Source organism: Biomphalaria glabrata, chromosome 16 (assembly GCF_947242115.1).
Source record: "Biomphalaria glabrata chromosome 16, xgBioGlab47.1, whole genome shotgun sequence".
Taxonomy (NCBI): domain Eukaryota; kingdom Metazoa; phylum Mollusca; class Gastropoda; family Planorbidae; genus Biomphalaria; species Biomphalaria glabrata.
In genome coordinates this window covers 27,058,448-27,086,193 of record NC_074726.1, presented here as the reverse complement: position 1 = coordinate 27,086,193, position 27,746 = coordinate 27,058,448, and the positions used below count along the sequence as shown (strand labels likewise).

At 35.0% G+C, this 27,746-nt stretch overlaps 3 protein-coding genes across 8 annotated transcripts in view; 2 read left to right on the top strand and 1 right to left on the bottom strand.

Moving 5' to 3' along the window:
• The window catches only part of LOC106074210 (kalirin-like), a 213,023-nt gene extending 203,023 nt beyond the window's left edge, over nucleotides 1-10,000 (top strand). For both annotated transcript variants that reach the window (XM_056014173.1, XM_056014172.1), the window contains 5 exons: nucleotides 406-544; nucleotides 2,026-2,201; nucleotides 2,815-2,994; nucleotides 4,106-4,241; nucleotides 4,634-10,000. In XM_056014173.1, the coding sequence (XP_055870148.1) occupies nucleotides 406-544; nucleotides 2,026-2,201; nucleotides 2,815-2,994; nucleotides 4,106-4,241; nucleotides 4,634-4,666 (664 nt within the window). In that variant the 3' untranslated portion in view covers nucleotides 4,667-10,000. The remainder of the gene's footprint in view (nucleotides 1-405; nucleotides 545-2,025; nucleotides 2,202-2,814; nucleotides 2,995-4,105; nucleotides 4,242-4,633) is intronic.
• Nucleotides 10,001-13,264: 3,264 nt separating this feature from the next.
• On the bottom strand, nucleotides 13,265-20,707 carry LOC106075066 (SOSS complex subunit B1-A-like). Of its 5 annotated transcripts, none has more exons than XM_056013341.1 (7): nucleotides 20,602-20,701; nucleotides 17,836-17,965; nucleotides 16,793-16,931; nucleotides 15,640-15,711; nucleotides 15,353-15,416; nucleotides 14,055-14,178; nucleotides 13,265-13,659 (listed from the first exon to the last, which is right to left on the bottom strand). In XM_056013341.1, exons 2-7 carry the CDS (start codon nucleotides 17,948-17,950, stop codon nucleotides 13,502-13,504), a joined length of 672 nt encoding a protein of 223 aa, XP_055869316.1. In that variant the 5' UTR covers nucleotides 17,951-17,965; nucleotides 20,602-20,701; the 3' UTR covers nucleotides 13,265-13,501. The 5 variants fall into 5 exon arrangements, with proteins under 5 accessions (XP_055869316.1, XP_055869315.1, XP_055869314.1 ...); XM_056013340.1 differs by having other exon boundaries at nucleotides 17,836-17,977; nucleotides 20,602-20,695; XM_056013339.1 differs by having other exon boundaries at nucleotides 20,570-20,691.
• Nucleotides 20,708-26,433: 5,726 nt separating this feature from the next.
• LOC129923300 (thyrotropin-releasing hormone receptor-like) lies at nucleotides 26,434-27,537 on the top strand. Its single transcript, XM_056013570.1, has one exon. The coding sequence runs from the start codon at nucleotides 26,434-26,436 to the stop codon at nucleotides 27,535-27,537; it is 1,104 nt and encodes a 367-aa protein (XP_055869545.1).
• Nucleotides 27,538-27,746: the final 209 nt, after the last annotated feature.

Genomic DNA, 27,746 nt, shown 5'->3' with positions numbered 1-27,746 from the left:
AGTGTACCTTGTAAGCAAAGTATTTACCTCAATATTAGATGTTCACATTTTTCACTTAATGCAACTTTTCACTTAATGAAACTTTTCTTATTTGTTTGTGGAGTCTGTCATCTATTCTCATTTGCTTGTGAAGTCTGTCATCTATTCTCATTTGCTTGTGAAGTCTGTCATCTATTCTCATTTGCTTGTGGAGTCTGTCATCTATTCTTATTTGCTTGTGGAGTCTGTCATCTATTCTTATTTCTTTGTCGTCTGTCATCTATTCTCATTTGCTTGTGGAGTCTGTCATCTATTCTCATTTGCTTGTGGAGTCTGTCATCTATTCTCATTTGCTTGTTGAGTCTGTCATCTATTCTGCATGTTATACATTCAGTTGTGCTTACTGACAGTTTGCTCTCTCCACAGTTTAACTCATGGTCGACTTCTTGAACATATCATCAGTAAACATCACTTTGATGAGCTTCAGGCAGCTGAGTATATGGCACAACTTTTAGATACCTTACAGTATTTACACAATTGCAGGATAGCACATCTTGACATTAAGGTAAAAATGTAACAAGTATGTTATGGAGTCATAATTTACACATCAAAACGTTTAGATACCTTACAGTATTTACACAATTGCAGGATAGCACATCTTGACATTAAGGTAATAATGTAGACTCAATATTTACACATCAAAACTTTTGGTTCATTCAAAACTTAAATTCAACTTGCAATCCCACCCTTGCATTGGTATTACTTCAATAGTTTAAATCAAAACTCCTGGGATATATTTGTGTTAAAACTTATTCAAATTCTAGAAGTAATAGTATTTTTAATGGAAAAAGTCTTTGTAATCATAACACATGTCCAGTGAGGATCAAGAAAGAAGTCATAGTCTGATTGTACATTGCTTCCAAGTAGGGTGTTAGTGAAGTGAACTATGCCAGGTCGTCGCGAAGTGGGCGACTGCTGTCAATCAAAACAAGAACGGAGCGGTACAAAAACTCATTCGTACCTCACTCGGTCAGACTCTTTCACCGCCACTCATTGATCAGGGAACATGAAATGCACCAAGATACCTGTGTGTAGTTGCTGAATGAACTCTTTATGTTGTCTGTTGTATTTATGTGTATTTTTCTGTTTTGTTGTCTTTATATGAGAAACGAGTCCTTGTAATCACAACAAATTTCTGTAAGGATCAATAAAGCAGTCTTAGTCTTAGTCTTAGTCATAGTCTTAGTCTTAGTCTTAGTCTTAGTCATAGTCTTAGTCATAGTCTTAGTCTTAGTCTTAGTCTTAAATCTGTTGCCTACTTGAAGGTCTCAGGCAGGGCCAGATTTAAGTATGTGAAGGCCCCCAACAATTTTTTCAAAAGCTTTAATACACAAATCCACTTATGAAGGACAATACTTATATCTAAAATCATGCCAATTTTTGGACAAAGATATAGAGTTCTTGTAAATTTAAACTCACTTTCTTTTAAAAAAAATATTTAATATGCATATTTTAGTTTTAAAAAGTGTATATTTTTTCATTTGTGGAGGTTAAAGCCATGACAGACACACTGTGTAAATCCAGAGCAGTATTTATTTATTCAGAGCGTACACTTCTTAATCAAGACATTTTTGCCAGCCGTAAAAATGCGGAAAAAAAAATAATTTTACATTGAAAGTTTTTGACCCATCATAATTTCTATATATTTTTATCTCTTTTGTGGAGACCCTGGGGCTGCAGCCCACCCTGCCCTCCCTTAAATCTGGCCCTGGTATCAGGTTTGAATCCTGATGAATGCATCATAATTCGTAATTAGTGATCTGAGTTCTGGAAGGAAATTCACTGAGTATTAAGAGTTACCTGGCCTCAACAGAAGAAAGTAAAGATAGTCATTGTGCTTGTCTTATTAAATCTTTGTTAACATTTCACCTGTTATCTGTTCTGCGGAGCACTAGCTCTTGACGGGTCAAAGTTTGTTTTCCTACTGGGCTTCCAAGACATTCACAGTTCCTTCACTGAGTTTGTTGTTTCACTCGAATGTTTCAGCCGGAGAATCTGATGATTGAAGTGTCCTCTAACACCATGTACCTCAAACTGATAGACTTTGGGGACGCCCGCCACATCTACAACAACTACTACATCCATCCTATGATTGGTCACCCTGAGTTTACTAGCCCAGAGGTGGTCAGTGGCACACCTGTAGGCCTTTTCACTGATATCTGGTAAGTGACCTTACAATAGCAGCAGGCAGTTTAGGTACACCTAGACAGTTAATGGAAGATGATAAATACGCATGTTGGCCTTGAAACAGAAATACAATAGGCTATACTATTAAATATGTTCTAGAACATACAGTTATTTATTAAACAGAGAACTAATTTGTGACAAATCTAAACTAAAAGATGAATGATGTAATGTAGATAACTAGCAACATAATAGATTGTCTACATCATATATTATAGGGCATGGTGGCTAAGTGGTATATGGCTTCAAACCAAGGGGTTAGGTTAGGAATCTTGTTGAAATTTTCAATTTCAGGATTTTAAGGACACCCATGTGTCCATCTAACTCTAATGTGGGTACCTGACATTAGTTGACAAAAGTAAAGGTGGTTACTTGTTGTGCTGGACACATGACACCCTCTTTAATATCAGGCATAGAAACAGTTGATCTTTACATCATCTGCCTTCTATATGTCTGAAAGGGGAACTTAACTTTTTTGATATCATACATTTATTATGCATTGTGTATATAAAAGATTATCACTGTTTTGATTAACAGTAAACTAATGGCATATGTATATCAACATTTATGTTGTTGTTTTTTTGCCATCAGGAGTGTTGGAGTGTTGTTGTATGTGTTACTGAGTGGAGTCTCACCGTTTCTTGATGAGAGCCAGGAGGAGACCTGCTCAAACATTGTCCGTAACGACTTCTGTTTTCCTGATGAATACTTTGCAGGTATTTCCTCGGAGGCCAAAGATTTGATACGCTTCATGTTGGTAGAGGAACAAAGGTGAGATACTGAGTAGTTCATTAGGCAACCTATGAAAAACAGTCCCAGAGAAAGATAAAGAACAAAATGTTTCTTTGAAGTTGTTTTTTTATGTTATTTATCTTATTATGAAACATTTATTATGAAATTTAAAGCATTGATCTTTCAACAGTAGTGAACAGGACAGATTATTATTTACTAGTGAACAGGACAGATTATTATTTACTAGTGAACAGGACAGATTATTATTTACCGTTGAACAGGACAGATTATTATTTACTAGTGAACAGGACAGATTATTATTTACTAGTGAACAGGACAGATTATTATTTACTAGTGAACAGGACAGATTATTATTTACTAGTGAACAGGACAGATTATTATTTACTAGTGAACAGGACAGATTATTATTTACTATTGAACAGGGCAAATTATTATTTACTTAGCAAATTAAAAAATGTTAGCTGGTTGTGTGGTTAGCACTCCAGACTGTTGTCACCATAGTCCAGGGTTCTAACTCTGCCCATTGCCTTCTCATGGCATACTGCAGTAGGTCTGGGCTAGGAATGAACAAACGTCATTTCTGAAGAATGTCCAGAACTTACAAAACAAACTTGTTTTTTTATACAAACACGTTGTTTCTACAAATATTTGTCTTTGCTTGATAACAAGAAGAAGAAGTGCCCATTTTAAGTTTACTTGTTATCATTAAGATTATAGAGACACATTTCTTATTCCATACGCTAGAACAAATTTATTCAAGTGCTCCATCTTCCCTATCGCCATTATACAATGGAATGGGTTACCTGAATCAGCCAGGAAAACCAACGACTTAGCATTGATTAACATGCATGACTAGATTGACACATGAAATGCGTAGGACGTAATTATCTTCTTTTTTGAAGTAACGTCTTTAATATAGAAGATAAGATAATGTGTAAATACTTATCTTTCACTGGTGAAGCTCAAGTATCAGAACTATGGGCACAGAAAACTCCAGAGGAATTCATCAAACTTAAGCACTTAATCTGTGTTTCACTTAGCTATAAAACATAAGTACTTTTAAGCTTGACAGTTTGAACATTTATAGGGATATTATTGTATCATTAACTTGATTTTTTGTTTGCTTCAGTAAACGCCCGACTGCCCAGGCATGTTTAGAAAGTCCTTGGATTAAGAAAGCGTCAGTACCGCGTAGCTCGCCCATTAGACCCAAGCCTATCAACACATCTCGTCTTTCTGATTTTATTCAGCGACGCAAGCACCAGGTAGGCGGTTCATTTACGATATTCAAAGTAGTGCTATTACATGTACTTACAGAAACATGTAAATGTGTTCCAACATAGTTCTAAATTCTAAACTTGAAAAGCAGAACCAAATTACTAACACACGCTCTGTATTTTGGGTGACAATCTCAATACCGAAATGAAGGAAGTCTCAGACATATTGAATACAATGTATATAACCTACAAAAATACCAAACTATTTAACCAGTTAGAACATTGAAGATATGATAACATTGAAGTTTTTTAGATAGAGATTGAAACTGGGGGAGCGTAGGTGCTAAAAGGTTAAATATCTCCTTTCTAAAGAAAACTATTCTAGAATTAAACTATGCTTTGTATTCCATTCTAATGGTTTTGTGTGTTGGTCATTTCAGAGTGATGCTTTTATTCTCAAGTCTTTGCCGTAACAGGATGGAAATCTTTCTTGTGGCTGTGTCTGTTTCAATCTTCTGGAATGTTGGCAATAAGAACATAACACAGAGATGATATCTTCACTGAACTTTAAACCTGACATCTTCAATTTTATTCATGGCCAAAGCCACCACTTTACAGTTTCATGTGATTTAGACTTGAATTTATCTTTTGAACATCTCTTATACAGCTAGCAAATTATTTTATTTTTTTTTGTGTGTGGCTAAATTAAGTCTTAAGCTTTGAACTCTTCCATTGTAAATGTTGACCAATTGTTACTCTCAAGACTTGAATGACCATCAACTGTCAAACAACTGAATGTACTAGCTGCTTTCTCTTTGATGTTTTGATTTAAAGAGAATCGCCCAGCTAGCGGGAGACGTGCTTGATGCCTTGTCTTAGAGAAGGCTTTCATTCGGAATTGGCCTTTTGAGAAATGTCTTCAAATAAACAAGAGGATACAATCTATTTATTCATAGTAAGTCATGCCAAGGAACATGCATTTGGTTATGAGAAAAAATTAAGCAGCTCTTGGCACCTTGTTTCTAGGCTGGAATGTATGACTTCCCCATGTGCACAAAAACTTTAAAGCAACATACCAAATAAGCTGAGCCAATACTTTATTCCTTCAAGGCAGGGTGGCTCCTTTTCTGATAGGGCACTGATACAAGTAGCACCCAAAGTGAACTTATTCCTATTTCGATAAGGCAATCATTGGAATCACTATAATCTAGCTAACAACTGAACAAATTACTTTCAATTTTGTGTGAAACTTTCCTCAGCTTTCTCTTCTTGCCCAAAGATTAGTCTCGGGGATGTTGTTTTCTTTCTTCATAGAGCAACTAGGAGTAGACTACCAGAAACATAGAGGTCTTTTAAACTGTGTATATTGAGAAAGGATATGGGTGATTTTTTAGCAGCAAGTTTACAGACTGTCATGTATTCATTATGGAAGAATTATTGGAAGATTTTTTTTGTCTCTTAATGAAGTATGAAGATGTTGGTTTTTTTTATTATATCTATTTATATGTATATTTAAAATGTAAAAAAATGTCATTTCATTTCATTTTTTAAATATGTTTATTAGAGCAGTAGATCCCATTCCATAAGCCATGCCCCCATCAAATACAGTGGTTTCAGTAGCTTAAGTACAAAGAGCTTTTACAACGTATTGTAGCAGCAAGCCACTTTCGTAGTAGCAAATTGGGGTTGATAATTGACAGAAGTTGGGAACCACTGCATTAGAGCTCTAGCCTGTAGACAGTTTGACCTAGTCAACTTAAACTAACATTTCTGTCACTTCTGTGTTGACCATTAGAGACGTTTCATTCTTTTGAAAGAATCTACTTTTGACTGTCATCAGCTTTCTACGTGTTCACATTTGATCAGTTTGTGGTATTGGCTGGTTGGTCAGTTTGTGGTATTGGCTGGTTGGTCAGTTTGTGGTATTGGCTGGTTGGTCAGTTTGTGGTATTGGCTGGTTGGTCAGTTTGTGGTATTGGCTGGTCGGTCAGTTTGTGGTATTGGCTGGTTGGTCAGTTTGTGGTATTGGCTGGTTAGTCAGTTTCTATCTTTGGTACCAACACTTTATATGTGTTCATGTTTGTATAAGATTGAAATGTATTGGTCACAATGTTAATACCATAATTCTGTCCCATCATTTGGAAAGATACAAAGCTTATGTTACCAACTGTATGCACACACAACACAAACACAGAAATATTTGTTTTGTTTTCCCAAACTCAAGCATGTAGGTCTCTAGAGTAGCCTATGAATTCTTAACTACTGTGCATATATAGACTTCCTTTGACAAGTTCAGCTTCAATAAGTCAGTAAAATAGAATTCGTCTTTAATATGCTGCATGGTAGATGATCAAGAATCTGAAAAGGAAAAGACATAAAAACATTTTCTTTTATAAAGAAAACTGGTCTTTATGATAATATACACACACCAAGAGCTTTTATACTCCATAAGTGTATAATATATTTAAAAACAAGATATAATTGATTTTTAATGAATAGGGGATTGTTTCAAAAGACCTTTTCTGAATACTGGGTCCATGTTCATTTGATGTGTCATTTTAATGTTGGATTTTAAAGTGTCCATCCAGATTTGATGCATTTTTGATACATGGGTGATTTTTGTGGGAATTTTTGACTGTCAATGTTTGGTTTGTAGAACTGTTTTACATGTTTTGGATGTTCTTTCAGAGTCGAAGATAATTTACTTCCTAGTCCAAACATCCAGCAGGACGACAGGAATGGCAGCGGGCAGGGTATGAACCTGGGACCATTGACAAGTCAGAATGACAATCCAGCGTGCATACCACATGACCAGGCAGCCACCCTGTACATGTACATACAATCATGTAGGTTCAACCCTAGGTGCATTTTATATTACCTTCCCCATGTAGAGCTAGAACTTGAAGGCTAGTTCACAATTTTGTTTTGTAAATATTTCCCAAGTTTCCTAGGCGTTATTTATTTTGGTTGTCATTGAGATTTGAGATGACATGGTCATGATTTATATCACATTTTATTTGTAATTTCTCTGATAGCACACACGTGAGAGGTTTACTTGACGTTCAATTTCGTGAAAGTAACATGAAACATTTCGACAGTACTTCAATGTTTTATTCTGTCAAGTTTAGTCCACAGCTGTGACAGCTTTTCTATTGATAAGCATCAAACTTTTCTTCAGCATTGTTTACAAAACATCATTTTGAATTCCTTTAATTACTTATTAGAGTATATGTAATAAGAAATAAAGGAACACTGAAGAGTAACCTAAAACAAGACTTTATTAAACTAGATAGAACGACGCATGAACTGACGAAAGAGACTTAGACAGTAGCACACAAAATCAATGTTGTGAACCCATTCTCACGGACGTTACACAAACATAAACAAATAGTAACTATTTCACCACAGTATATTTGGCTGTCAAGATAACTTTTAGATGTCTTCTTGAATAAACTCTTCTACACAAAATGACCACAAGACTTGAGTGGCAGCAGTGTCTTTGATACACAAAAAAACATGACACAATTGTACACTTATGGTTTAGAAATATATTTGTTTTAAAGTTTGGTCCTTCACAACAGTTGGCAGTGGAACATAAAACTAATGCACTGTGTAGATCATAGAGACTACTGTTCAACCTATGTATACATACTAAACCAGTTTGCTAGTGTGAACCTTTTGGTAGTATTTCACATGTACATACATAATGTTTTGTTTGTTTGTTGAAGAATGTGATTCTAGTTTGTACTGAACCAGAGACCAAGGTTGTGTGTTTACTGTGGGTGTACTCTGCTGTTCATGTTGCTTTATATATTTTTGGCTATTGTACTTAGTTGGCAGTGATACCAAAGATTTCTTTCATTTTTGGGGGAAATTAAAAACTAATTTTATGTAACAAGGACCAATAAGGAAATTATTTTTTGCAGTGGGGGAAGAGGATTAATAATCTGCACTTTAAAACTACTTTGTGCAAACAAGTGAATGAAAAAAAAAGGTCACTATCAAACTGAAAAATATAAGACTCATAAATATGAATTCCATGCACATTAAAAAAATATTATATCAAAATAATTGAGTTTGTTTTAAAAAAACAACAACTCATTTATTGTTATAGAACCTTTGGAAATTGTTATGCAAAGAAATCAAGAAGATAAAAAAATAGTTCCTATGGTCTGAGGAGTTAATTTCTAATTTGCATTCATCTCATTTTTTTTTCCTAAATTATTTTCTTCTTACTGGGTGTAAAAGGGGGGGGGGTTGAACACCCCTATTTCCCAGTCCTCTGCATATGCCTGTGTGTTATTTGGCTTCTACCTCTACAAGATATTGAGCCACAAAGAGGCAAGACATGATGGGGTTAGGAGTTAATTAAGAGTTACATTTGTTTCAGGGATGTGTCAGCCTATTAGCATTGTTTTGATGAGCTGCAGACTCTGGTTTGATCACATTTTTTTTTGTTGTTGTTGTTTCTAAGACAACATTCTATCACTTCAGGGTTTATTATTGTGTTCTTATTCAAACTTGTTTTGTTAGTTTTGAAACTTTGATTGACTGATCAGTGAGGTATAGTTGTTGAATTTAAACAGTCAATGATACTGGTTGCAAGTGATACCAGATGTAACTTGAAGTGACTGCATTGCTATACATGCTTGTATGCCTACATGTCTGAAGTAAAGTGTTTGTAGGTTCACAGTATTCTTAGACTTGCAGGTCTAGAGTACACTGTTTGCATGCCTACATCTCAAGTACAGTGTTGGTAGTCCATTATCTAGACTTCACACTTTGTAGGTAAACATTTACAGTATACAGTAAGATATGTCTAGAAGTAGGCCAACATTGTTATCAGTCAAACATCTAGAATACACTGTTCACAAGCCTAGAGAATAAGCATCAAAATTTGTTTCATTTTTTATTTATATTTTATTCATCTTTACTTGTAAACTCAGAAAACCTTTTTTTTAAATTTATCTATAAGTCTACAGAAAAGTAATAACTGTACCGGTATTAATAATCTTTCTTTGACCTCCAATCCTTACATAAGTGACAAATCTATGCAGCTACATAAGTGTAAACACATCCACCCACTTGGTTCCACAGCAAGGAGTCTGTTGAGCTTCAGATCTTCTGAAAGAATTGTAACCCACCTCAGCCAGCTCCAACTGGCTGTAATGTTATACCAGTTGTACTTCAGTGGGTCTCAAACTGAAATTTTACTTGCAACCCTCACATCCACACTCTACTGGTAATCATTGACATGTATTAGTCACTTTGATAAGATGTTCACTGGTGATATTCTAGTATTACCTCAGTTTGCTGTTTATTTCATTTCTCTTCATCAGATGTGTATATTGAGTCAGCCCAAGCTACCTGCGCTTCATAGTTAATTCATGTCCCATTGTTTTGTTTCTTTGATTATATGATAACAGTAGAATGTTAAGAAATGTTTGCAAGACTTTCACCTGTGACTGCCTCAGTGTAGAACTAGCAGTCATTGTTTTCATATCAATGGTAATGTATTCAACTATTCTTGTATAATAACACAGGAAATTTTGTATGACTGTACTTTTGATTTTCTACTAGTCTATTATTTGTTTTCCAATTCAATTTTTTGATGTACATTTCAAGCTCTACATTTGATCTATGATGGAACTGTTTTCTTTCAAGTTCTAACCTGAGTGCTTTTCTTATCAACAGAACACATTGGCATTTCTTTTGTTTCAAACCATAAACCCATTTGTTTTTTTAATCATCAGCATTGCCACTAGTCATTGGACAAATCATTGCTAAATAAACTTTTTCAAGACTGATTTGGCTTAGCTGCTTAGTCATCTAGATAATAATGGTATAGAAGTATAGTCGTGTTCAACCTTGTTCAATGAGAAATTGTATTAATTGCTAATAGCTAATTTATTGTCTTGAGAGATTTGATATAACAGCTCTTTGAGATAAGCTTCAAAGTTTATTTCACTTCACAAGAATAAGTGAAGATAATCTGAGAAAAGTACCTGCCACATGTTTGATTTGATTATTGATCATGTAGGCATTATTTAAGGCCATGTCGTGCCTTTTAATTTTTTAAGGGTTCTCTTCTACTCAGTAAATAGTAACTGATGGTTTGGCAAATTGCAATTCAAGAATTAAAATCACCTTATTTATAGTCCAAACATTACACTTTCTAGTTTGAGTTAATAAAGTATAAATAAAATCTGTTGTAAATATGTGGGGGATATACTTTCCCCCCAAATCAACAGTCAAGATTCTAGCAGTTAGTCCCCCTCCCCAGATGTTTCTTTTCTGACCAGTTGTTCATGCCAGTAATCAATTACTCAAACTGACAAGGAAAACAATGGATTCAAGTACTGTATGATGCTCTTCACAACACAAATAAATAAAGAAAACAGTTGTAAGCTACACATCAGTACAAAATCTGAATCAGGAAACATGATTTGGCAACACATCTTTCAAATGATAAATTGATCAATAAGGTTTCAAGCCTGAACATCAGGCAGTGTCATGACCCTGACACAGAAAAATTTTGTCTGAAAACTATCCGTGAACTGGCTGAATTAGAAATTACTGGATAGCTTATGGTGCATTTAATACAAATAGTTCATTTGTAGCCCCAGATAATTTAGAATACCAACCTCTACTCCAAACTGGTTTGTTTTAGTGGTGGAAAGGTTTTAGGCTTTTATGATTTGGATAGTTATTAAACTATTTTGACATTGAAATCAACAAATTACACAATAACAACTTGAAGCTCTAGAAATGTTGCCAGTGTATTTTGTTCATAGAACAAGTTCAACATCTGCTCATGACAATTGACTCTTCAGTAAAAAGCAACAACAAAAAATATGTACATACAGTTTGTGTTGACCACAGAAAGACAAATCAATGAAATGCTTAAGTCACAGATAACAGAAGCAAGACCAACAGTCCATTCACATACACAATAGTCTCATGTCCAGACACACACATCTTCAGTCTGTGCCCTAAATTTCTTGGAGCATTCACTTTACAAAAACAAATGATACAAACCCTTGTTAATTTTTATTTTGAGATGCCATAGAACACAAGATGTAAGATCTATTCTAGTGTCAATCCAGTAAGATTTATTGTGTAGCCTGTAAGATCTATTGCCTAGCCTGTAAGATCAATTGTCTAGCCTAGATCTATGTATCCAGGAAGAAATAAAGATTATAAGACATGGCGAGAGAATAAAATTATGTATACACTCTAGGCACATTAACTGTGCTATTAGGACTTGATGAGACATTTTACTTTGTAAGAACCAATAGGATTCATAAAGCTTAAATACTAAAATAAAATTATTTTGTATACCAGTACATCCTAATCCTATTCTAAATCTGCAGTTTGAATGTAACATCAATCACTATTATACAAACAGATACAAACTACAAGCATAAAGTTGTAACCAGTAAAATATTTCTTTCATCCTATCACTGTCACATCTACTAAAATGTTGAAATAAACTTAGCATTCAAAGGCAAGGCAGCATTTTGATCATTAAAGGTTACATTAATGTGAAGACATCTCACCAGACATTCATATTCACTGACAAAACAGGAAAACTAAAAATGTCAGAAGAAAATGTTTCACCAGCAGACAATCAAATCTTGGTATTTACAAATAATGCCTTGAGTTCTTATGTACAGCAAATACTAGTTTACAATCAGGACTTGACAACATACAGCCAGTAGAAAACTTAATACAATGCATTTCTAATCAGATGTCTTTAACACTTCACATTTGAAAAGTATTAATCAAAACATAATTATTACAAAGAAACGTTTTTTATCAATTCAAACACAAAGCAAAAAATAGATTTTTTAAAAATTATATATTTTTTTAACCATTGCCAGAAACATATTCAAACTTTCTTTTAGGGTAACTTCTGATAGTGTCTACATTTAATGTGATTGTATTTCTCACGTTCACATACTGAGATGCCACTTCTATCAGGAAAACATACACAAATTATGTACATCAATATCATGATTGAAAAAAAAAAAACTCAACACATTCTGAGATTTGTCTTTATGACAGTTGTAGATTTCAAACCCTAACTGTCTTTATATGAACATACTTACTCAACATGTACAACAGAAAAAAATAGGGAGATAATTTGACATGAACAAAGATAACCAAGGGAGATAATGTCCTCATTCAGTCTGATGGTTTGTGTAGGAAAAATTATTTGAAGTTTTACAGACTTAGCTATAGAACTCTACCTCATTCCATTAGAGCAGTGCTTCTCAAACTTTTACTCATAGTGCCTACTAAACCATACAGATTCCATCCACCAGTAATGGGGTTAGTATGATGCCCAATAGTTTTCCTGCATCCTGAACTTAGACATTTATTCTCCAACAACTGTTTCTCCTAGTTTGAAGTTCAGATGAAATCAAACTAAATTCATATGGGGGGTAGGAAGTTTGAGAGATATGACATGTAAATGTTTGAGAATCTGAGAAAGAAAAAAAAAAAAAAACCTTTAGAAAGTAGGGGTCTAAATGACAGCACAGAACAGGCAGTTGGGTCAACAGATGCAGTCCTCATGACATAGTGATTGAGCAGTTAGGAGAGGCAACACTTCAAAACCAAGTTCAGTCTCTAAATGGTAGTACCCCACTAATTATGGAGAAAGTATTGACTTTACAAGGCTTTTCTGGTGCCCAACTGGTAGAGAAGACACTTAAGGAAGCAATACCTGACCCCGCCCCCTCAATGGGCCATTTTATGAAGAACACCTGCACAGCTCCATCGTGCATAGAAGGATAATGACAGGTAAATTTCCTTTCATTGTTCGGCTTTGCCTCTAGCCTGAACATCTTGGTATACAAGTGCTAAAACAGGCCCTCAAAGGAGAGCTTCTGTTGCACTTGAGTCTTTGACTCAACTCGTACAATAATTACATGTCTTTAACAGACTAATCAGAATATGGAAAATTAGCGGGGGGGGGGGGGATTACCACTTGAACTAGAAAGGACTAAAGTAAAAAGGCTGACAACTTGACTTGTCAAACCTCATAATAAATATTATATTATATACCAGTATTTACTGATTCAAAAGTTTCATACGATTTCAGTATGAATAAAACAAGGCTTTAACTACATCATCTCAGTACATCCAACCAACACTCATAACTTTTAGACTAAATTGTGGAAATGCTTTACACAAAATAATTTTTTAAAAACACGCACTAAAAAAAACAAAACACAAAATACATTAAAATAATTAAATAAAGAAATCATTTTTAAGAGAATAAATATTTGTGAACTGTGATGCTATCTCCTGATTCCTCCCCTGCCTCCCCTGACTGCAGCTGCCATGTTGGCTGTGTTGTTAGTGTTGTTTGTACCATTCATTATGTTGCTACGCTGGGACGGTGGACGGTGCTGGGGAGGCGGTGCTCTCTGCTGGTTGTAGTTGTTTTGACCATTTCCTGCAAAAAATAAGTGTAAGATATCAGAATGGTTTAATAGCAAAACTAATACACAAAATAAAACAAGTATTTCATAGCTATTATTAAACACATTCTGCTGTTCTTTTGAACACGTTAGCTGTGTAGGCTTTCAACTTGCTATTCAAAATCCTAACTTTAAAATGATGAGGGGGTGAGCTTCAAGATAGATGCTACTTGTAAGCTGTGATCAACAATTCAGAAGAGAACAAAATTCTAATTGAAAACTTTCCTTTCTTGTAGACTACATATCTCTCAAGGATCAAAGAAAGTTTCTAAACCACAGAATATAAAAAAAAAACTACACCACTATACTGGTATCTAGACAGAATGTATAAAACAAAATTTTGGACTGTCTTAAATCCTAACATCATTACCTGACTGTAAAGGAGCTTGCTGTGGTCTGTTTCCCTGGACCTGAGCCCCCTGACTCAGTTGACCATCAACTTTGGCACCTTGGTTCCCCTCCCCTTCTGTTGGAGATTTTCTTTGTGAAGATTCCTTGAAAACCAAAAATTAAAATTAAACAAGTAATAAGAAGAAAAAAAGTTTTTAAAAAACATGGGAATAGGCTCTGATCAGTTCTGAATTCACTGGATTGGATCTGGTCAAATCAAATTGAATCTAGATCAGATGTGATCAGATCTACATCAGGTCAGATTGGACAATAAGAAAATGACCCATATGGGGATGAAACCCACAACAACATCTACATTATTGATCGATACAATCAACTTCAGATGCATGGTGGCTGAGCAGTAAAAGGCTTGACTTACGAATGGGGTCCCAAGTTCAAAATCTGGCAAAGACTGGAATTTTTTCACTTAAGGATCTTTGGGCGCCTCTAATGGATACCTGACATTCGTTGGGGAAAGTAAAGAAACTTAGTCATTGTGCTGTCTACATGACACCCTGCTCATTAACCGTTGGCCAAAGAAACACGTGACCTTAACATCATCTGCCCCATAGATCACAAGGTCTGAAAGGGAACCTTTTTTTTTTCTTTTTTTTCAACTTAAGGATACTAAATGGATGGTTGCGTTGTCTAGTGGTTCAGGTGGTTTGAGCTAGGATGTAATGATCTTCAATTCTGATGGAAACATTCAAAACAAAAACAAGTGAAGCCTGACTCTGGCTCTAGAAAGAGAAAAGGAACTGTAATATTTGAACAGTGATTGTCAGTAATGTCTACAGACAGTTTAATGGGTAGATCAACATAACCAATGAGTTGTGATCAATAACACAATATCCCTAATATACGACTAAAAACAAGCATTTAAAAATGAAACAAAAAAAATAAAGGTATGTGTTATGTATAACGTTACAATCTGAGCAGTTCCCTTTGCTTTAGTATATTGTACAAAGATTTAACTTCTTTATAACCAACAGATTATGCATTACAATTCTCAAGTCCAACAGCACAATTGGAATTCTTGGGTTAAAAGTCTGGCTATTATATAAAAACGTATTTGAAAGTTTAGTGGAGTAGCTAGGGTGGGGGAAGGAGGGGGGAGGAGAATTGGAAAATCCACCAAATGAGTCTTTTTTTTACACTGAAAATTTAATATTACGCAAAATGCAGGGGCCCCCCAAGGAGGTCAAGGCCCCAGGCCTCCAAATGATGAAAAATTCCTAGCTACACCCCTGTGACAGTTCTATAAAACAAATTACTTACTAATTTTAAATATTCTGGATTGGGTTCACTGAAGTTTGGCATTTCTATGAAATTTAAACAAAATCTGAAAATGTAAAGAAAAATAATGTTTTGTTTTTTTTGGTAACAGTACAGAATAATATTGAGTTAAAAGTATTGTATTAAGTGAAAAAAATTAAGCATTAATAGAATTATTTTATTGAGTTCAAAGCATTGTATTAACAGAATTGTTAAGCATTGTTGTATTAAATGAACACTCTTGCATTGAGCTAACAACAACATTAAAATCAAAGCAAAACTTCACTTACTCTCCTATTTTCAAAATTTCTCCAATTTTTCCTGTATACAAAGTTAGTGAACCTTTCCACAGTGAAGCATAACTGGAGGAAAAAAAAAGTCTCAGTTCTTAAAGTTATCACAGTAAAAAAAATAGTTTTACAGAACTTTTTAATATAAATAAATAATTAAATTTTTTTTTTTACTTTTGATTTCAGTAGAAATGAATCCATTTTTATATTACTGTACCGTACGCAAAGAAATATTTTAGAAAATAAAAAAATCGCAGTTTAACTTAAAAATGTTTAACTTAAAAATGACAAACCTACATTGATGTTAAAATAACAACCAATTACTTAAGACCATTCAGCAAAAAATTTTTGTAATGCTTTTTGAATAGCACACCTTTCATTTTATAGCAGTCTCAATGTGCTATAAGGGGGGGGGGGGGGTATCTGGACGAAGTTTTCCATGCTGCCTTTAGAAACACAACTTAGGTTGAGTCAGAATTTGAAATGAAATCCCCTTGATAGGTAGCCAAGCAGTTTATGTCACTCAATCACACATTACATGCACTATGTAAAAATTAATTGTTATCTTCAACTTGCATGAACAGCTTTGATCTATATGAAAATGCACACATTACTGAACAATCAAAGTTCTAAATCTAAATAGCTTTGATGAACAGGAAAAGTGACCGCAGTATCCAGTTCTACCAATATTTTTGTTAAAAGAGAGCTGTAGGTAGTCTCCCAAGTCTGCAGATAGTCTCCCAAGTCTGCAGATGGCTAGCAGTTTCAGGAGCAAGTGTTAATGGTTCTAATTTTTTAAAATTGCTTTTAGTATAAAAAGTGCATCTTTCATGCTCAATAGCTTGCTCTGTGCACTTTGGGCCAAACTCTTTTGTGAATCTGCAGGGGTAGAGAGATCTGGGAGAAGGTTTCAGTGCTGCCTTTAGGCGCGCAGTAAACACAACTCACTTCATGATGTATTTTGAATGTATGCCAGTATGCCCCCACCCCCTTTTATAGGTAGCCAAGTCATACATTTCACCATTTCTCATCTTTATGAAAAGCAGAAAATGTAGTGATTTTATTTTTTAAAAATGCCAAAGATACTTTCATTTAAAATGTAAAGTTATTACAGCTAGGGATTTTTACAGCACATTTAACAAAATAGACATACCCTCTCAAAAATTTACAAATGTCCCCTGACTGTATCACATGACCAGCCTCATCCCAGACTGACACATTCATGGAGCCTGTCTTGTCTGCCACTTTACAAGACCTGACATCATGTCCGTCTTTGGTTCTTGTTGGTTTGCCTGAAGTCATTCAAATAAATAAATAAGCTTTCTTCTTTGATCTTATCAATTACATAGTTCTTTCGAAACATAATTACATCCTATGTGTTTCCATGTGTTAATCTATTCATGCATTTTAATTAGTGACTTAAACTCATCTAAGTCATTGGTTTTCCCTTGGCTGATTCAGACCTGTTCCATGCTTTAATTGTTGCCCTAGCATATGGAATAAAAAATGTTTCTTTGTGTCTTTTTGAGTATTTATTATGTTTTTGTATAAATTGTAAGTAATGGTTCAGTGTTTATATATTATTGCTACTTTAATTTTGCAGTCTTCTGTGCTGAAATGTCTTTATATTTAGTGATTTTACTAACTGTGTTTACTCTATTACAATGTGAATATTCATTTGTTATTTAATTGTTACATGGATAATTCCCTCAAACACATGGGGGTTTTTTTTACAGTTATCTAGGTGTATAAGATTTGAGACATATGAAATATACAGAAACAAAAATAACTCATTCCTCAATGTTATGTTAAAAAAACCTTAACCAGTCGAACAAAGGTAAAATTATTAGCCACTTCAGCTTTATATGCAGGAATCTGTTAATAGGTTTTGTCTTGAGAGGAGACATATTTTAGAGGGAGGGTTTGTTTGTTTTTTAAAAAGGCTAGAGGCAGTAAAATCACTGACCTTACCCTGGCCCAGTAAAAACACTGACCCTATATATCTCCCAATATTTCAAATAAAAGCAGAATTAATTTGCAACTATGACAAGATGATGGTAGCATTGACCCAGTAAAAACACTGACCCTATATATATCTCCAAATATTTCAAACAAAAGCAGAGTTATTTTGCAACTAGGACAAGACTATGGTAGCATTGAGTAGCAGTTATTCTTAAAATTCTTTTCTTTACTTACCAACTTCTAAGACAATAAAAATGATGTGTAAATTCTTCATTCCTGGTCGAATATCTTTTAACGACAAGTACTGCTGCTCAGGAACAGTTTTACCTCGATCTACTTGCATCATCATCTTTTTTTACTTCTGCTTAAAAACAATCTGGATGAGAAAAAAAAAAAATTATTGTTATATATTAAGCAGCTTTTTATAGACTTTAAAACAAAAGGGGAAATAAGAGTTGAGAACAGTGACATCCAAACATACAGCACTGTGTGACATATCATGCCCCCGTGATGCAGAACTATCCAATCACTCAAACATCTGTTCACAGTGCAGGAATCTGGCATATTAATTTTTTTTAAATGTAAGGAAGAAAAATATTGGATGGGATGTAATGTTCATTTTAGACATTTTAATGACCCTCTGGCATCATCTTCTTCTTCTACATTATTGCTGCTGAGCTGCGAGCTCTTTTGCAGACTGTGCCAAGGAAAAACAGTGTGCTGTTTTCTTCAGTTGTTCAGCACTGCCGTACAGGGTGTTGGTTATGCTGGGCTGTAGTGGAAGTAGGGTCTGCCTAAGGTGGATTAGGGAGGGGCATTCAAAGAGGATATGGTTTACAGTTTTAATAGGGTGGGCGCAGTGTCTGCAAAGGGGGAGTTGTGTGGAGTTTATTTTGTTCAGGTGGTAATTTAATAGTGGTGTGTGTCCTGTTCTTAGTTGGAAAATTGTAGATTGTTCTTTGCGGGGGAGGAAGTTAATACTGTCCAGTTTGTTAGGCGTAGTCATTTCTTTGTACATGGCCTGTGTTTCCTGATGCCCATTGGTTGAGCCACTCCTCTTTGTGATTGTTGACTAACATCGACCTTGGGGTGAGATAGTTAACAGATCTATCTGGTTATTCCATAGATGAACCTGCCTTTGATAGCTTATCTGCCTTTTCATTTCCCATGATGCCAATGTGTCAAGGGATCCACTGTTACTGTAGTAACCCTCTGGCATCACAGGTGTAAGTTCAATCAAGAATTCAAATAGATCTATATAAAGTTTATCTTAATAGCGCTATTGTTATGGGACCGAATGGTGTTAGATTATTAACCATACATGTCAAGAAAATTATATTTATCATGTACAGTAATAATTAAGATATATTCTCTTAGAATTTCAATGGTAAGAATAGAATTATTGATTTTAAAAAATGCAAAACACTTCCTCGACTTGGGGATATTTGGTTGCTTTAAGTGTTTTTCTCATGATGTGGTCTTCAATGGATTTCACAAAATATCCTAGAGTTTCTCTCTATTTTTTCATAATGTCATCAAAGGCAGGTTGCTTAATGCCATAAATCAAAGAAATGGCAGTGGGAGTTTCATAACAGTCATGCCATTTAATCATTTCACATTTTTCAAGAATAGAGAATGTTTTGTGCATACGTTTGTCAAAGGGAGGTAGACTAACAAAATAGTAATGTCAGAAAGACAGTCAAGGATGTCTCATCACTTAACACAGCAAGAAGTACATGAGCAGAGGTGAGCCTTATTTGAAAACACGCAAGTGCAGCTGAAGCATGCATTGTCGCTGAGTGGGTGCACATCAGATTACTGAATGTGTCGGACTACCAAGGATCGATTGTATTCTCACAGATACATTAAACACAAAATAAGGCCACAAGACTATAAATAGTTTTTAAAAATTAAAATATTGATTTTCTTCAATGAAATCTATTGGGGTTTTTTTGTTTCAAATTTTTTCTTCAGAATACATCCTAGCCCAAACTTATTACAGGATGGCAGGCAGGGTTCGAACCCGGGACCATCAAAATGACAGTACAGACAGATTATCACTATGGCCAGCAGGTTTGGCAGCAAAAGACAAACATAAGATCACCTGAATTTTTTTTAGACCAAAGCAGACTTATATATGTATAAGACATAATGATACAAGAGGACCTACTATCTTAGTACATTTTAGTTACTAGAAGAAAGGTTTTCTATAATTCTATATTATATTAACTATATCATTATTATGGTATGGGTTGAGATGGTGATGATGATGTTAATTGGCTTATCTGCCTGTATAAGTAAGGCTATATTATAATTATTTATCTTACATTTTAATAGTGATAAATTCTAATTTAATATTAGAGATCTACATTATTGATGATTATATAATTAAAAAATGATGACTTAGTTTTTATGTTTTAATAAAAAAAATTATATATAGATCTAGATCTATATTATAAAGTATATTATATATCATTAATATTTAAATTTATCATAAAATATCACTATATGATAAAATGATTATTATTATATTTTATATGAAAAGTTTTTCTGCCTTTTTAAATTTTATTATAATAATGAAACTGGTGTAGAATATAAATATAATATATAGAGACCTAGATCTAGTAGAAAATGGACTAGTCAGCCACTAGTCTACTCCCCTATTGTTAAGTTACTAATTTTCATTAATATCTAGTCTAGTTAGACCTTGTTTGTAACAACGCGTATAACAAACTTAGACGAAGTAAAACCATGTTCTGATACCATAAATAGAATCGGCCTCTTGCGGAAAAATTCGTAAAGCAGTGTTACATTTGCAAAGACTGAAAAATACCCTCAATAAAGAAACCTATCTATATCTATAGTTTTTAACTCATTTACATGGCTATAATGAGCTAAAGGTTTTTAAAGAAAATATTAAAATATAGACCTAGACTAGGTCTATATGTTCAGTATCTAAGTAATTTACTTGCTGCTAGAAAAGCTTAAAAATAACGTTACCATAAAACACGTTTAGAAAGTATTCCCGACTTTTAATAATGACAGTTCGTAGTCATCCGGGCACTTTGATCTGAACACAATTTGCCGACATGACCCTCTTAGGTTATTAAAAATAACAACAAGGGGAGTGCATGCTATTTTATATTTGTGTCCATTAACAAGTACTTCCCTCCCTTATTGTGTAAGGTTGAGGAATCCCAAAAATACACTACACGACTTGATCACTTTATAATATCGCATGATTAATAATGATTTTAATTATTTATTTTATTTGTAAAGGAGACACAAGACATAAAATAAATTTAGACAAAAAAGTAGAGTCTTTATTTCATTTAATTAATTTACAACACAAAGAGGCGCTTTATTAAATTTCGTTAGGGGCTTACTCGTCAGCCGCTACCACATTTAGAAGTATTAGAATAAAGAATATTTCATAAATATGGAGATATCACTGTACACAATTCAGACATTAAATAAATGGTCAATGAATAGGTAAATTTGCATGAAGAATTCATGGGCACGCCACGGAATATGCAGGTTTAAGTGATCCCGGGTACGCTGTTCTGCCTTATCGTGGCAACCGAGTGGAAACGACCATTAGAGGAAGTGGTTAAGCTAAATGAATGGCGAAACAAAACCCCCCAGGAGAGTGTCCAAGGGTAGGCGAGAGCTTACCCATTGCACGGCGCGGGGTTGAAATAGAGCTCTCATGGTCCAGTCGATAATCCATGCGCCATTCCTCAAGGGACCGTTACATTAATGGCGAGTTCTTCCATGGTTAGCTTGGTACAACATAGGAAAATGGCGGAGGTTCCTGGTGCACTCGGCCTTTGGCCGTGTCTAGCCCATCGTGTGGGGGGGGGGGGGGCAGATGCATCGGGAATAGCATTGCTTTACATAGGCATTGACTTGGGTCTCTTCCAGACAGAACTGTGTGTTCTCACAGTTTTGTTTGTTTGTTTGTTTTTACTGTTTGACGCTCAAACAGGTTTTTTTTTCAAACTTAGAGCTCGAAGAGCCTTCGGCTTAGCTCTTAAGACGATCAAACGGTTCAAGTAATACAGACGAAAGCCAGTATATCACATTCAAGTCTATGGCAGGGGTCGGCAACCCTTTCAGTCGGAAGAGTAAAAAAATTTACACAATTTCAAAGTTGTTTTTTTTTTTTTAAAGAGCCACAATTTTCTTTTCTTGCTATTCGCTTTATCTTCACCTCTAGTTGGTCACGAGAGTGGTAGCCAGGGGCGGACTGGTTATATGGGCATTTAGGCAAATGCCCGGTGGGCCGGTACTCAAATGGGCCTAAAGGGTATCATGAATGCCACTATGGCATGCATTAAATTGTTAAAGGTTTTATGATATTCTCATATATAAGGTGCTATATGAGCGTCATGCTAAAACATCTCTTACAGACTACAGTGTGATACTAATTAAATCTAACACATTTTCAAAAATAATGTAATAGCCTACATCCGTACACAGTTCTATTAGTAGGCTCCATCCTTTTAGGGCCTACAAACATAGCGATTAAAAAGCAAAATTAGGCTTATATTTCATATAAACATATAGAGCGTGCATACAGTTATCAATACATTATTAAAAAATAAAATAGCGATTTTGAGAACAGATAGGCCTATAATAGGAGGCCCATCACATGATATACATTTTCTGGGCTGTACTGTTAGAAATGCCTGGGCCGATTTTGATATCCAGTCCGCCCCTGGTGGTAGCAAACCTTGTTTCCTTTGGACTTTGGGAAGATGTATATGTGACACAAAGGTTTACTTGTGACGTGTCTTTTATGTTGCAAGACAGATGACAGTTGAATTCTTCGACTTGCAAAAATGTTACATTTGAAGACATGTGGGAGGGGTGCGCTGAAAAGCGAGTACAAAACGCGGAGAGAATCGCTGCCTAATAATCAGAACGAGTTTTAAATGTTGTTTTTTTCGATAAAATAAATCATATTTACGTATGTAACTAAAGAGCCGCAGCTTAACAACAAAGAGCCGCATGTGGCTCACGATCCGCTTGTTGCCAACCACTGGCCTTTGGCAATCTGTAATTAATAATAATTAACGTGTTTATTTGGTTGAAAAACGAACCGTTTATTTGAGACGTTGATGCCACCAAAGCAGGAACAGTGTATTTTTATTGTAGGCTTAGGACATCCGCACGAATATATTGAAGAACGCTAAACAATTATATGTAACTTACAAAACGTGAATCAATAAAAGAAATACCCAATTAGTCAATTAATTATTGGTAATTAATTATTTTTGTTTGATATCGAATAAGGGATGTAACTTGTACATTATTGGTACATATAATTTTAAGGATGGAGTTCTTCCCCTTTAGATAAGCTTTTTTTTTTTTTTAAAGGATTTTTTTTTTTTATTTTGCTTGTTCATGTAACTGTAGAATCTATTCCTTGAGAGACATTTCCATCCGCATGTAAAGCAGGTTATTGTAAAACTGTAACTTAAACAAACATTTAGGGGGGAAAGTGTTTTTCTTAAGCAAGAAATGAACAATGTAATGAAAAGCACGTCTGCTGATCGTTTCCAGCCATTTACCCCTCTTCAATCCCCCCCCCCCCCAAAAAAAAAAAAACCAATACCAAATTTAAGAGATCGTTCTTCTAAAACTGACTCAATTAGTATTCAGGCCAGCATACCAACCAGTGATGTGAAGATTTCTGCTTCCGTTGGAGACTGCGGCGATGTCCAAGTGGGTGTCGGTGGTGATGAGGATTGGGGCGAGGAAGACGGGGGAGGGAAGGAGCAAAAATAAGTGGGAGTGCCATCAAACGTAGATGCCGGCCTAACGATTTGTATATAGTACAGTGCATAGTAAAGTGCATAGTGTAGAGTTTTTGGTATTCTTGATGAATTTCAAACAAAACGTGACCTCATTTTACTTTTTTTTAAAAGTGTTTTACATATTTCAGATGTTCCTTCAGTACTTCAGTTTCCAATAAAAAAAAGTCAATTTCATTTCTTTTTTTTTTTTTTTTTTTTTTAATCATTTCGGTCATGTGTCCCGCGACACGAATGCCGGAAATTAAAATGGCCCGAATGACGAATAAGGTTGGACATCACTGTTCTAAAGACATCTCATTTCCAAGATTTGAGCTTTTAAAGAAAATTCATCTTACATTCTGGACTCAGAAGCTGCCGGGCTTTGTGACATGCACGAGTTCGAATTCAGGTCGTTCACCTTTTGAAAAAAAATGATTTTGAAAACCAATTAAGGTAAAAAATTCACCTAAATCTCCCATTTTTTCTCTCTCTCCCCTCCCATTTACACAACTGGTCCAGGCAAGTGATAGGATCATAGCTTAAAGCTTGAGATAACGCCAAACAAAATTAATTGGTAAAAATATTTCTAATCGCACAGATTTATTGTTGTTGGTCTAGATCTTAATAATGAGGTTTGTCTTCGAGTCCGAAGATTAATGACGAAAGTAATATTTCCCTACGACCTACATATTTTGCCACAACTTACGCAGGCATAACCATTGTTCACCGCTGGTCGATTTAGATTTTCTTTTCGCGTCTTCGTCTGTCCTCGGCAGCTGATTTTCTTTTAGCCTCATATGTTTATCCCGCGGCCTTTTTAAGTGACCTCCAGCTGCCTCGTTCTGAAGCCGAATGCAAACAGGTTCTCTCTTCTGTCAGTTAAAGCGAGTTGGCGCCTAAGCTGGTCTCCAAAGCATTTCCGTGGAGCAGCTCTGTTACGTCGACCACCTTTCAGTCACCAAAAAATACTGCATTTGGCATACGTTCATAATCATCCCCCATACGGGATACGTGCCCTGCCCAATGTAACTGTCGGACCATTAGAAGTCCCTCTAGATCTATTAAAAAATTAAATTATATAACTGACCCAAACTACTTGATACAACTACACTTCGTATAACATTTTTTTTTAAGTATTTTTTTTTATTATCTAGTCTTTATTCTAAAAAAAAAAAAAAGACATATGCCTACATGATACATCTACTATTTCTACTAAATGAATAAAATAGTCGATATTATAATTATTTTGTTGTTATTGATATCTAAATGGAAATCCAGGTTAGGGTTTTATTGTCGTTTGCTTATTGGAAGAATTTTAAGCGCGACAGTATTATTAGGAAGGGAGGCAAGCAATGACATTTAAGAAGATTGCTTTCTGACAAAATGTTCTACTTCGAGGACCAGGAAAACAAGGTCGATTAGTTTCAATTACTTTTGTGATACCACTGTGAACAGTTCGTGTGTACCACTTTGAAATAAAAAGTCAAACCTAGGAACACAGAAGCAAGAAATAATAATCTCGATTGCAAATTGTCGCAGAAGTGAGAGAGAAAGAAATATGGGTAATGACCTAAACATAAACATAATTGTGTTTTATTTTCTATAAAAGCTAGGGAACAGTTTTGTGTCAAATTGTCGCAACCGTTTGATGTTGCAATCTTTTGTGATTTAGACGATTCTTTCTAATTAAATAGACGAAGGGAAAGGGTTAATTTTAGGAAGACAAATTAGGAGAAATAAATGTCAACATTTCCGATTTTGCTTTTTTCGAAAAAAAAAACAAACTTTGAGTGAATCTCTGGAGAATCTAAAACAATCTTACTTGTTTAGGAATCAACCGTTAAATACTACAAAATCATAGTAGATTGTAAAAAAAAGTGCGTAAATAATTGTGCAAAAAAAAAAAAAAATTATAGACATAAAAAAAAAAAAATACATACAAAAGAGAAGAAGTGATAAAAAGAAAACTTCGTAAAGAGAAGAGTTCTCAAGGGGAAAAGACCAGATTACGAGAAAGACTTTCTAAAAAAAAAACTTCATCAAAAGAAGACAACAACAATCCGTAATTCCGCAAATGACACAAATTATTAAAAACATAGAAACTTAAGGTATCTATGTATATTTTCAAAATAAACTTTGATATTGAAATGTGCTTGAAATTGTAAAACTAAGTTTTTTTAAAATAAAAACAAAAAAGACATAAAAAAATGAAAGCTGACAATGCCGTTTTTTTTATGTCGCGTTTGGATTGGCGTTTTCTGTATTGAATGACATCCCAAAATGACAATTTTGTCTTTTTTTTTTGACTATTTTTATTATTATAAGTTTTCAGGAGATTTTATAATTTCAGGAGATTTCTAGGAGCTCATGGAAAATCAAGAGTCCGTGGGAATATAAGTTATAATGTTCAATAGTTTACACCTTGATATATAGAGAGGGGCCTATGAAAGAGCGGGGTCCTCTGCGGCGGCATAGGTTGCAGTAACTTAAGGCGGCCCTGCGCTCTCGTCTAATCTCTTTTAAAACTCTACACAATTATTTATTGTACCTTATTAAAAAAAACAAACAATTAGAATAAAATTATTGGTAATTAATTATTTTCTTTGGTATCGAAAAATGGAAATAAATGACAACTATTGAGAGATGAGGCTATATATGTTTAGTTTTTCCCCTTTTAAGGTTTTTAACAAATATATATTTCCGTTTCTCTTTCTCGAATCAAGTTGAAACTTTGCATAATTTTATATTGTCAATGGAAATACAAGAAACTATTTAAAAAATTAACCAATTAGTTAATCAATCTGTGGTAATAATTTAGTTTTATATAGAAAAAGGGAGATTATCCCTGCAGTATAGAGAGATATAGCTGTGATTTTGTGTTTTTCTCCCCTATCATAAGCTATGTTTTTTAAAAAAGATGTTTATTTTTTAATAATGTTGTTTTATGTTTTGCATTAAAATTATCAAAGTTTATATCCAATGGAATGTTTAAACTTTTTTTTTTTATGTTCTCAGCTTACAGACTCGCATCATGGACTTGTTAGCCAGAGACCAGACCACCACGTATGTGCCGCCAAATGACGTCATTAAAACCAGCACGCCAGAAATGAAGGTAAACTACACTATATTCTGCCTGTACAGCGTGGGCTCGGCCAATGAGAAATTGGCGCTCCAGATCATGACTTGTTACGCCAACCCTGCCCTAGCAATTGTGGGGTTCGGCGCCAACATGCTCTGCATTGAAATTCTTCGACGCAGTGGCCTGAGAAAACCTTCAAACATATTTCTCCTGAGTTTGGTCGTAGCAGACAGCATGAGCCAGCTGCAGTCCATGAATTTCGGAGAGGTTCTGATGTTCTGGGGCCCAGACCAAAAGCACTCGGAACTTTGTGGCTGGCAGTACGGGGAAACGGTAGACTTCTTTCTGTTTGTTTCCACGGTCGTCATCTACGTCCTTGGGGGGCTCGGGGGCTGCGTCAATACCTTCGTCCCTGTTTTGATTACCGCGGAGCGTATGATCGCGGTTTTCTTCCCTATTACCTTCAAGAAAATCGTCACTACAAAGACAGCAGTTATAGCCGCGTTCATTGCGTACGCTGTCTGGATCCCATGGGTTCTCACGTTTTCAACCTTGTATCAGTTCTACAGGATTCCGATCTACAATAAGGACTATTATTCTTTTGTGGCGTTAGGGATGAAGTACTTCAAAAACAGACCTTTATACGACTTACTAAACCATTACGTGTTTCAAGTCTTTTCAAGCTGGGTTCCGGTCGCCATTGTCTCCGTGGGCTGCACTTTTATCGGGGTGAAGGTCTTCTACACCCTGAGACTACGTAAAAGGATGACTTCTAAAAATATCTCCATCCACTGGTCACCCCGGACAACTAGAACCTTGCTACTGACCTGCCTCGTCTTCACCGTCACTAATTTATCGATTTCTTTTCTGAACTTTTATATTCTGTCCGGGTTTAAACAGAACATATGGTTCTTGATTGGTTCAGAGATCACCTATTTCATTACATTGATTGGGTCTTCCAGCAATTTCTTTGTGTATATAACGTCCAATCGAAAGTTGATGAAGATATTTCTTGATATTGTCCACTTCCGTAAGCACACGTCTGCAGTGTTTTGAAACGCAAAGGTTAATGGGTTACTGATAACGTTATTTTTTGTTGGGGCAGAATATGTAGGTCACAGCTGGGGCTGCGTATCCACGGGAAATACTGCATTCCTCATACATCTTCGGACCCGGAGAAAAGCCTTATTATTATTTTTGTTTAGCTATTTTTAATTTTAGATGTATGTCATTGACCTAGTTGTGTAATAAAAACATTTAAAATA